The sequence below is a fragment of the Triticum aestivum genome, chromosome 2D (genome assembly GCF_018294505.1).
Source record: "Triticum aestivum cultivar Chinese Spring chromosome 2D, IWGSC CS RefSeq v2.1, whole genome shotgun sequence".
In the NCBI taxonomy this organism is placed as follows: domain Eukaryota; kingdom Viridiplantae; phylum Streptophyta; class Magnoliopsida; order Poales; family Poaceae; genus Triticum; species Triticum aestivum.
In genome coordinates this window covers 133,580,950-133,592,164 of record NC_057799.1, presented here as the reverse complement: position 1 = coordinate 133,592,164, position 11,215 = coordinate 133,580,950, and the positions used below count along the sequence as shown (strand labels likewise).

Sequence of the window (11,215 nt, the reverse complement as noted above, 5' to 3'; positions counted from 1 at the left end):
TGGGTTGGCACGAATCGAGACTGGGATTTGTCACTCCGTATGACGGAGAGGTATCTCTGGGCCCACTCGGTAATGCATCATCATAATGAGCTCAATGTGACCAAGTGTTTGGTCACGGGATCATGCATTACGGTACGAGTAAAGTGACTTGCCGATAACGAGATTGAACAAGGTATTGGGATACCGACGATCGAATCTCGGGCAAGTAACGTACCGATTGACAAAGGGAATTGTATACGGGATTGATTGAATCCTCGACATCGTGGTTCATCCGACGAGATCATCGTGGAACATGTGGGAGCCAACATGGGTATCCAGATCCCGCTGTTGGTTATTGACCGGAGAGTCGTCACGGTCATGTCTGCATGTCTCCCGAACCGTAGGGTCTACACACTTAAGGTTCGATGACGCTAGAGTTGTAGACATATTAGTATGCGGTTAACCGAAAGTTGTTCGGAGTCCCGGATGAGATCCCGGACGTCACGAGGAGTTCCGGAATGGTCCGGAGGTAAAGATTTATATATGGGAAGTCCTATTTTGGCCACCGGAAAATGTTCGGGATTTTTCGGTATTGTACCGGGAAGGTTCTAGAAGGTTCCGAAGTGGGGCCCACCTGCATGGGGGGACCCACATGAACGTGGGTAGTGGGGGCAAGGCCCCACACCCCTGGTCAAGGCGCAACAAGATCCCACCTTAGAAGGAATAAGATCATATCCCGAAGGGATAAGATCAAGATCCCTAAAAAAGGGGATAACAATCGGTGGGAAGGGAAATGATGGGATTTCTTTCCCCCACCTTTGCCAACGCCCCAATGGACTTGGAGGGCAAGAAACCAGCCCCCTCCACCCCTATATATAGTGGGGAGGCGCATGGGAGCAGCACCCAAAGCCCCTGGCGCCTCCCTCTCCCTCCCGTGACACCTCTCCCTCTCGCTGAGCTTGGCGAAGCCCTGCCGAGATCCCCGCTGCTTCCACCACCACGCCGTCGTGCTGCTGGATCTCCATCAACCTCTCCCTCCCCTTGCTGGATCAAGAAGGAGGAGACGTCTTCCCCAACCGTACGTGTGTTGAACGCGGAGGTGCCGTCCGTTCGGCGCTCGGTCATCGGTGATTTGGATCACGACAAGTACGACTCCATCAACCCCGTTCACTTGATGGAGCGCCAAAACCAGCGCGTGCTAGGCCGATTTTCCCCCGTGCGCGCGAACCTTTCCCGCGCGCTGGAGCGCCAAAACCAAGGCGGCGACATGGCCGCTGGCATGATCTAAAGCGCGCGCGGTCATGAAATGGGTCGGCGCGTTGGGCGCACTGCCGACCCAAATTTAAAAGAGGGCGGACGCCGGGTGGGCGGCCGACCCAAACTGACAAAAAGCGGACAAAAGCGCCGTCCGTTTGGGTCGGCCCGTTGGAGTTGCTCTAAGTACCTTAAATGGAGATTTTTTATTTTTATTATGTTGGCATAACGATATAACGTTGCACACTTTTTTAGTTGTTGCGACAATGGTTATAAAGATATGTGGATATAAGATAGGTTATAAAAAATCTATTGCCCGCAAAATAAAAATTCTCATTCGTTTGTTCCTTGAATGAAAATAAAACTTGATTTCCATCCAATATTTCTCGCACAAAACCACTTGGCATGAATCATGAGCTATAAAACTCAAGAACTTTGGCTAGAAAAAAAACAATTTACTCTGTATAGCAAAATTGACGCCCCCCTTCCAGTTTTGGCATGAACTTCTGGGAAAAAATGTTCCCATAAAAAAATATCCACGAAAAAACTTATTTGAGAAATAAAATCACCCATAGTACTATATTGGACGTATGTCTAAAAGGTTGTTAAAACTTTGACTGTTGATATCATTTTAGATAGATTTGTTGAAACTTATTTTGAAAATATAATTATTTTATTTTACTTTTACTAGCTAAGCAGGTGCTCTGTCGGTTTCAAAGGCAAAAAATTACGGAATGACCTGATTTATTGAGGAAACTAGGGCGAAACCTAAAAAGGTAAACAACACTGCTACGCATTGGCCAAGCTAGATCACCAGCACCAATGTGAGCAGAATGTTTGGAAAACGCCTTCAATGAGGAAAATAACGCCGTCATCACTAGCATTGACCCCTGTCGAAAACCAAGCTTTCGCCCAGAACTGCACATAACCATCCAGCCAAACTTTGGAGAAGAGTCCGGTCACACAAACAGCCAAGCTTTCAACGTCGTTCTGGACTATCAATTAATGTCCAAAGCATCACTTATTTGTGACATGAAGCGGGTAGTTTGTTTAAGATTTAACGATGGTTTAGAAAAAGTAGGCTATGCCAGCAACACATGCTAACGCTATTTCATTTCTCTTATATGTAAGAAACCCCTAGAAATATATTTTTTGTAATGAACCAGTGCTAGCTTTTGGTTAGAGCCTTCGTTATTTTATATTATACATGCTTCCGATCAAACATGCATTCTTGGGCCTTCTCTGCCACTACAAAAAAAAAGCAATTTTATTGTTTGATGCGCATAACATAGCAAAAACATAAGAATTCTTTAGTGGTGTACTACATAAGTAAATCCAAACACAACTGCAATATAAAAACTCCAAACACAAACATATTAATTCATGTGCATATCATATACATGGTGCATATACATAAAAAGAACAGATTGAGCACCTACACCATGCAATACTACTCAGACATAACGCTCTCATCAAGAACTAGAGTGCGGGGTCTAACGACATGTACAACACACACACACACACACACACACACACACACACACACAAACACACACACACACACACACATGCACGCACGCACGCATGCACACACAATGATACTTAGATGACGGGCACTGTGCGGATGTAGCTAGTCCGATCATGGCTTGGCCTCTGGCTCCAGAAAATGAAGTTCGGGCTTCGGGGGCAGCTCGGCCTTGGGGAACGGCGGCATTTCATGCTTCGGGACCTCTGGCACAGCAGGGTGCGGTAACTCGGGCTCCTTCAGCACCTCTGGCACCTCAGGGTGCGGCACATGGGGCTCCTTTGGCACCTCTGGCACGGCATGGTGTGGCATTTCAGTCTTCGGCAACTCTGGTATGGCAGGGTGCGGCAGCTCGTGCTCCTTTGGCACCTCTGGCACGATGGGGTGCGGCAGTTCGTGCTCCTTTGGCACCTCGGCAACCGGATGCGGCAGTTCAGGCTTGGGGAGCTCGGGCATAACAGGGTGCGGCGGCAGTTCATGCTTTGGCACCTCGGGCACCATGGGGTGCGGCTGTTCATGCTTATTTGGCACCTCTGGTACGATTGGGTGTGGCACTTCAGGCTCCTTTGCCACCTCGGGCACAGCCGGATGCGGCACTTTAGGCTTCGGGAGCTCGGGCACAGCAGGGTGCGGTGGTAGTTCATGCTTTGGCACCTCTGGCACCATGGGGTGTGGCACTTCGGGCACGAGAGGGTGCGGTGGCAGTTCATGCTTTGGCACCTCTGGCACCATGGGGTGTGGCAGTTCGGGCACGAGAGGGTGCGGTGGCTCAGGCTCCGGCAGCTCGGGCACGGCAGGGTGCGGCGGGAGTTGGGGCTTTGGCAGCTCCGGGACGATCGGATGTGGTGGATACTCCTTGGGCAAGGCCTCCTCTAGGTGCCGTGCTGCGCTGGTCATGGAGCTGCATGAGAGCAGCAGCGCCATGAGGAAGACAAGGGAGGCCATGGTGTTCTTGTGCGGCATGGTGTTCTTGTCTATGTGTATCGATCAGAGAGAGGCAACTTGTTGCTGTGATGTCTTGGAGATAGGAGAAGGCCCTTATTTATAGCACTCCAAAATCAAAACGGAAAAAAAAAACTCCAAAATCAAAACGGAAAAATCGCTGCATGGGGGTAGACATGCACATGCATGTAACTTTCAGTAGACAGTAGTAGCCTGACTGAAACTTTTGGTGGGTTAGCTGGCAGATCACCTGCATTTCGGCTGTTCGTTTATTTTTTGACGAACCGGTGGTTGTTTACTTACTTCTGTTTTGTGTCTAGTTATGTGTGGTTAACTTAGTTTGGAATATTGAGACGTGAGTGTACCAGATATGGTCGGTGATACATTTCAATCTCTAACCTGAACAAAGATATGGCTACACAGCGAGCCTGAACGCAACTGTTTTGGGGATGATTCGGAAATTGGTCGGTTCGGCAGCTCAGCGGCAACTATCTAGGTCGATCCGGCTGATCTCCTGAAGACGCCATATATCAGTCAGAGTTGACGGATTGCGCCCGCACGCGTTCGCGTAGGAGCGTCCGTCGCCGTACCGCCATGTCAGGCCACTGGCGCATGGTCGTCGTGGTACGGCAGGTGTTAGGTCACCATTCACCGGCGAACGGCTGATGCAAGTAAATTTCAGGGGCTGTGGTCGGGAAACACCCCCGTGCGCTTATTTTGAGATGCTGAAAATGGAAGCATGTTGGTTATTGTTGATGTGGAGCCTGGACGCTTCTGAGCTTTTTTCTTGCATTTGCGGTGGTTGTGGTTGATTGGGGCTCCACGTAACCCGGTCTGGAAATTAGGGACAGCATATATCACAGTCGTGTGCAGTACATACTAAAAGAAAAAACACAGATGAAACACACAGACAAAGACTATGCAAATTTTCCCTAGCTGGACAACTCGCTCTTTAGTACTCCATAATACATTGGTATAATTTTTGCTCCCGCCGCAGTCAGTTTCGATGGTTAAATTTATGGTCAAACTTGGATCTCGTAAAGCGCGGGCGCACTACATTGTGGAATGGAGGGAGTGCAAATTATGCTCTCGGTGCAACACACATGCAATTACCTAGTTCAAAGGCGGAGGACGAAAAAAAATTAAGGTGTGGCGAACTGTCATCTTAAGGAGCCGGAAGTTGCCGGACGTACCACGGTGGTGTCCAGGCCGGTGACGACGTCCCCCGCGGCAAGGACGGGAGCGCTCTTCCGGAGCTGGCGGCGGAGAGCCTGAGAACGGCTGCGGAGCGGGCGCGGCGTGGGAGCGCGAGACGGACGGCGCGGAGGAGGAAGAAGAGAGGAGATAGCAAATGGATCTGGCATGGTCTTCGGGGTGGATTTGGTGCAATTTGGGGTAGGGTCGGGTTGTCGGGTCCGACATGGCGGGAGTGCCCGGGCGTCCCATATCTGCCTCATATTTGGGTTGGATATGGGGGGTGCCGGTTAGCCCGAACGTTTGAGGGTTGTTTGAGAAGCCCGCCTGGGTCAAAAAATCGTGATCGAGCAGTGACCGAACGGTTTGCCCGAGCGTATGAGGCGGGTTTGAAAGGTCCGGTTGTAGATGCTTTAAGGGGTGCAGCTGAAGCGAGCTGGTTCACGTACGTCTACAGGGTGAGATGTGCATGTGCTATGCAGCACATCAATCAAGTTGCCTGCTTATCTGCTTCTGATCTAACTTGTGTGCTTCCGTCTAGCTTTGCTTGGGTGAATCGATCTAGTGTGATCTAAAACAAACAAGCAGTATATGCTTAGGTATTCTCATGAAGAAAAAGTGTATGCTTATATAAAAAAAAATGGTGCCGAATCAAGGTGTGGCGGCCGCCACACCTTGCCCACTGGGCTCCTCCCCCAGTGACCTAGTTCTATGTAACAATAACGATTAATTACTCATGCTATAAAACAGGCTTATATTTTATATTTCTTACCGTTTCGTGTGATGGTCACTGCAAAGTCACTGTGCCGGCGACGGTTCCATGGTGGTGTGTGGGGTTGTATCCCGCATCCTCATCGTCCTCTGCGCACAATTGCGGTTCTCCAGTCGCTGACGCACTCCTTTCACCTTGACGACGCCCTACTCCATGGATCTCGAACCATGGGACGAGGACGAGCGGGAACTCAACATGGAGGAGGAGGTGCTCGATGAGCACATAGTCGACGAGGCGTAAATGGCCTCATGAGGAGACGAGGTTATGCCCCCCCCCCCCCCCTCCCCGCCATGTAGACTGATTCCGAGGTCCTCGAGGAGCACCTCGCGATCGAGGCCTCTTCCAAAGCCATGCGACTGTCATCGCCATCCCAGCCACGTGTGCGACCAAGCAACGGGATTGAGCAGAGTTCAAGACATATCTCAATGCCGGTGGTTCAAACCCCTTCGCCGATGAGGCCACGCCAAAGGGCACGCATGACGACGGGCATCAGGCTCCGACAAGGGGAAGGAGCCCATTGCCATCTCCCCCTCTGGCGATTAGCTTAAATTAGGTTAGCTAAGATGTAATTAAAATTAATCAAGTTTAGCTTATGTTAGTTCCACCATGTTTAGTTATGTGATGTTTAATTGTGCACTATTGTGATATTTAATCAATTTGTTAAGTTCATATCATGTTTGAATGCTGAAAGTTGTGCAAAATTAAGGTTTGGGGAGTAGTTTTTAGGGGACCGACTGTCCTAAAAATTTATGATTGAAGGAGTTAAGTTTTGGGAGGTGGTTTGGGGAGTTACAATTTCACGAGAGATACTCCCTCCGTTCCTAAATATAAGTCTTTTTAGAGATTCTAATACATTCGGATGTATATAGACGCCTTTTAAAGTATAGGTTCACTCATTTTGCTTTGTATGTGGTCTATAGTAAAACCGCTAAAAAGACTTATATTTAGGAACGGAGGAAATAGAAATGTAGGCTTGCAGGTGGACGCATCCACTGTAGACAAAGAGGCAATAATTTGCTGATTTTGCTGTAATTACCATAAAAAGTTGTAATTATTCTTACACGGACAATAACCTGATTTCTTTTTCTACTTTCTATGCGTATGTGATTTACTTTTCCTCTACGCCACTGCTAAGGAGTAAGACATGTGGTAAATTTTACATATCTATCAATTAATGTTCTAAAAATGTGCAACCATACTTCTCTAACTTTGACTATCGACATATAAACCGACTATTATGTTAAAAAAAAATTAACATAATTAGTTTCGCATGAAAATATTTCATGATTAAGCATTTTTAATGAGTAGCAAAAGAGCCCGTGCGTTGCAACGGGATCAAAAAAACACTCTTAAGCCAATAACCACGACTCGAGACCCTGATAGGTAGACGTTCTTTATTTAAAATGGCATCACATTTGTGTTCCCGGCGATGGTCTCAATGCTCACACAACAAAAACGCATTTGAATGTGGTCAGTCCTAAGGCGTCTCTCTCTCTCTCTCACACACACACACACGCAAGCACGCGCGCGTGCTCGCACGCACATAATCGCTCAGAATAAGATGAGAAAAATGTTATTTTTTCCTGCCAGGTTTTCCAGAGTTGTGCATGCGTGGTTATCAATATTTTTTCCCTCTCAATCTGGTTTTAATGTGTGTTTATTTGCAATTTGGATCGCCGCCAGTGCGAAAGAAAAAACGGACCGTGCACTATGGATTAAGTTTGCACCCAAATTAATAGTTTAGAAATATTTAACAGCTAAAAGTAACAGCATATTTAGATTCTACACATTTTTCTAATCAAATTTCATATATAATATGTTCAAATCGGAGTTACGGTTTAAAAGATATGGATAATTTTGTTTTAGATAAATTGCGGATTGATTAACCGAAAGGTCAGGGGGTTTTCTGTTAAAACACAAAAAACGATTCGTATGACTTAAATATGGATGGCGGGTTGATTACCTGAAACGTCAGGGGGTTTTTTGAGAAAATTTTAAAATGGTTAGGCATGACTTAAAGATGGACTGCGGATTGATTTCAACAAAAGGACTTTTTTGCAAAAAAGGGCGACGGACGAACCCTCCATGCTTTATTATTATTAGGTAGAGACAGAGATGATAGAACTACCGATATCCATATTTAAAACATTGTGTATATAAAATAACTACTCTCCCCATTCCAAATTATATGGTGTACTTTTTTAAGTCAAACTTCTATATATCATCAATACTATGAGGTAACAGCGATGGCATGAATCAGCATTAATTTTACGGTGCGTCTGCATTGACAGATGAAGGATGTAAAATATCTATAGTGAGGCAGGTAAGGAAGAAAGTCATTCATTTTCCACCACATATTCATGCTTCTTCACCAACATACATCAGTCACTTACCTAATACAACATCCACTGAAGACATGATGCAAAACAGATGTACGAAACCGCCATCTCATCCTCACCAAAAATAGACCAGCCATGTTTAACTCAGCAGTCCCGTCACTCCCACTGGATATCCATCTGCATTATGTATAGCTAATCCTCATCAAACTTGATCTTCTTAGCTGAAGGCTGAACGCTCCCAATCTGTATAGCCAAGAAAGCATTAGCAAGCAGGCAAATATTTTGTTATTACCTCACACACAATAGAAGCAGAAAAAAAAAAGCTAGAAAACAGAAGCTAATGTACTAGTGATCAATATCAACTGTTTATCCGTTAAGAACAATTGAAGCACAGCTCATAATATGATTAAGCAAAGTCTGGGACGAACAATGGTGCTAATACATAAATTATTTCAGCAAGCAAATGTAGATAAGAATAAACAAGCAGTACTCTAATTATCAAGGACCTACACAGTAACACATGGCAAAATTGGCTTCTAGAAAACTACAAATGCATGCCTTCTGCCAAAGATGAAAAAAGAAGTTGAAATTTTCCTAATACCATTTCAATTCTGTGGCGAATTGCTGAGCTATTTCAGATCTGATTAAGATAGATTTAGTAAATCAATGAACAGCATCAAAGTGTTACTTACAAGGGGTGGACACTCATAATCGATGCCAGCAGCCTTGATTCTTTTGCGACGATTCTCATCCCGCTTTACAATTCCTTCAAGCATCCTCTTATGCTCTTCTACTGTTTTATCCTGGTAACACAACAGCTAATATTAATCTACAGCGTTAAACTTTTGCGTTCCAGTTGTCGTTAGCAATTACCTTACTAAGCTTATTCCGTTCAATTGCTACCCGGTCAACTGGTACAAATCCCTTCCGCACACCTTTCCATCTAGAAGCGATACAAGATATGGACATTGTAGATAGTAAGAATTATGTTCTCATTTTAATCAAAACGCAAGAAACAGCAACTATGTACAGCTATATGTTACGAAAGTACAGGGAAACAAAACTCGAGTGCTGTAGAAGAGTTGCTGCAACCACCGTATTAAGTACACAAAAAGAACCAAGGATTCAATAATAAATACAGGCACACAAATGAAATCTAACACAAGACGCTTGCAAATTCTTGCAAAGTTGCAAGAGATTGCCATCAATGCTTCAGTTATGCACTTATCAATGCAGTGGTATATATACCAATTCATATTACTGTCACAAATCCTTGACTTCATAATTTAGTTTTGACATTCACATATCACTTACTATGCCTACTGATATATATTTCTAACATGACTTACAGTTTGCATAAAGCAATCAGAAAGTATCAACACCAATCTATGTTACCCCAATGAGCTTGCATCATTACTAGCTGTGCAATGCAGTGGAAGAAATAGCCTAGGTAATATCAAGTAAATGTATGTAGCCTGTTCGGAGGGTATGTCACGGTAAACAGTATTCCATGACAGAGAAACACAAAGTAGACAGCATTTGCCCAAGAATATATTGACCTCATTTAGTGGTGATTAATGTGTACTCCTAAACAGAAGATGAAGGCTATGTTTCTGTTATCAAAAAGCAAAAATAAACAGAATTAAGCAGCACAGTCATGGTGATTACAATTTGGCATGAACTTTCTCCAGTGGGACAGGCGCAATTTGCAGAGTGTGCTCAAACAAGAGGTAGTTATTCATCTCATCAGCTACAATCTTCGCCACCTGATATACCAAGAACATGCCAGGAATCTGTAAGCAGGCAACAAACATACAGTGTGCCCTGATAATCTGATATATCCCAACGCACGTGCTTACCTCAGGGTTCTCAAACTCAATGAAACCATAATGCTTGGACTTTCCTGTCTACACATACCACCAAACAGCAAGTTAGATGCTCGCAGAAAACAGCACACAGATCATCAGATACCTCGTAACGCAGCATACGATACCTTGCGGTTCCGGGCAATCCTGACCCTCTTAACAGCCCCAAACTGCTGAAAGAAACCTGCAAAAATCAACCAAACCAACAAAGACTGTATCAGAACCAGACCCATCGCACCCCCTGCGCTTCTCTGAGCTCTGCTGAGAGAGACAGACCTTGCATCTGGTCCTCGTAGAAGCCGTGGGGGATGTGGCCGATGTACAGGACGGTGGCCGTGTTCTCCGGCTCCTCGGGCTGCTGCTTCTCCCGGATCCTCTGCTCTTTCCCCTCCAGCGGCTGCGCCAATCACAATTCACAACACGGCGTCAGGGACAGCGACCAAAAGGATGCGTGCGTGTGTGTTTTCTCTCTGTTGGGGTTTGATTTGGTTCGAAGGGGAGCAAAGCACGCACCAGGAAATCCTTGCCCTCGCCGGTCCGGGGGCCGGCGGAGCGCCGCGAGAGCACACGCCTCTGGTTCCTCTTCTTGTCCCTCAACCCCATCTCGCTCGAACCTCGACGTGGGTTCTAGAAGAAACCTGGCTCTGGCGTGAAAGGGCAGAGGTGGAGGGCGCTTGCTCTGGCCGTGGACGACGGACGGCGATGCCTCGAGCGGGGGACGGGGAGCAGGGAGCGCGGGGAGCGCGCGACTGCTGGCGGCTAGGGTACGTACCGTAGGGATGGGGAACAGAGGGGAAGGGAGTGTTTTACTCTGGTGGGCTGGGCTAAAACCAAAGAGACTATGGGCTGCTGGGCAGAGCTGATGTTTTTTCTTTCTCGAAAAAAACAAGGACGTCGATAACTACCACACGTGTGATAGGAAGGGAGACGCACCACTCGTCTCTAAAGCGAACAGATTGCCACGTCATCGCATGAATGCATGTGAGAATCTTTTTAGATTTTGAGTTTTTAAAACGTTTTATCTCTTAAATAAAAAATCCGATTGAAGATCCGTTTTCACCATTAAATCCATCGCGACGAGATCTTTAAAACTAGATCTCATATCAATATGTTTGGACCATTTTTTTACGGTTAAAAGTTGTCATGTCTATTGCACATGAATTGCCATGGTGTTTACACTGAAGTTGCCATGATATGCTCAGTTATTTTTTTTCTACATACAAACGTAAATTTTGACATCATATAAAACGGAGAATTAAGAAACTAGACTTGCCATGAATCATAAACTAAAATTGCCATGATACATGCACTTCAAATTGCCATGGCTTATAAAAAAATAATTTTC

The 11,215-nt window shown here is 45.8% G+C and overlaps 2 protein-coding genes across 2 annotated transcripts; both read right to left on the bottom strand.

The window, feature by feature from the left end:
* Positions 1–2,586: 2,586 nt before the first annotated feature.
* On the bottom strand, positions 2,587–3,759 carry LOC123049046 (protein PELPK1). The gene has a single exon (XM_044472046.1). The coding sequence runs from the start codon at positions 3,719–3,721 to the stop codon at positions 2,873–2,875; it is 849 nt and encodes a 282-aa protein (XP_044327981.1). The 5' UTR covers positions 3,722–3,759; the 3' UTR covers positions 2,587–2,872.
* A 4,145-nt stretch (positions 3,760–7,904) lies between these two features.
* LOC123049045 (MKI67 FHA domain-interacting nucleolar phosphoprotein) lies at positions 7,905–10,686 on the bottom strand. Its single transcript, XM_044472045.1, has 8 exons — positions 10,384–10,686; positions 10,147–10,267; positions 9,999–10,054; positions 9,865–9,912; positions 9,674–9,771; positions 8,879–8,948; positions 8,698–8,808; positions 7,905–8,248 (listed from the first exon to the last, which is right to left on the bottom strand). Exons 1-8 carry the CDS (start codon positions 10,471–10,473, stop codon positions 8,198–8,200), a joined length of 645 nt encoding a protein of 214 aa, XP_044327980.1. The 5' UTR covers positions 10,474–10,686; the 3' UTR covers positions 7,905–8,197.
* Positions 10,687–11,215: the final 529 nt, after the last annotated feature.

What these genes read in the sequence shown, in the direction of transcription:
- LOC123049046 (XM_044472046.1), bottom strand. Translation starts at nt 3,721, where the DNA reads ATGCCGCACAAGAACACCATGGCCTCCCTTGTCTTCCTCATGGCGCTG.
- LOC123049045 (XM_044472045.1), bottom strand. Translation starts at nt 10,473, where the DNA reads ATGGGGTTGAGGGACAAGAAGAGGAACCAGAGGCGTGTGCTCTCGCGG. An exon ending in TTGAGTTTGAGAACCCTGAG is followed by an intron (nt 9,772 to 9,864) that starts GTAAGCACGTGC and finishes TTGGTATATCAG; the next exon opens with GTGGCGAAGATTGTAGCTGA. An exon ending in ATTATGAGTGTCCACCCCTT is followed by an intron (nt 8,249 to 8,697) that starts GTAAGTAACACT and finishes TTGGCTATACAG; the next exon opens with ATTGGGAGCGTTCAGCCTTC.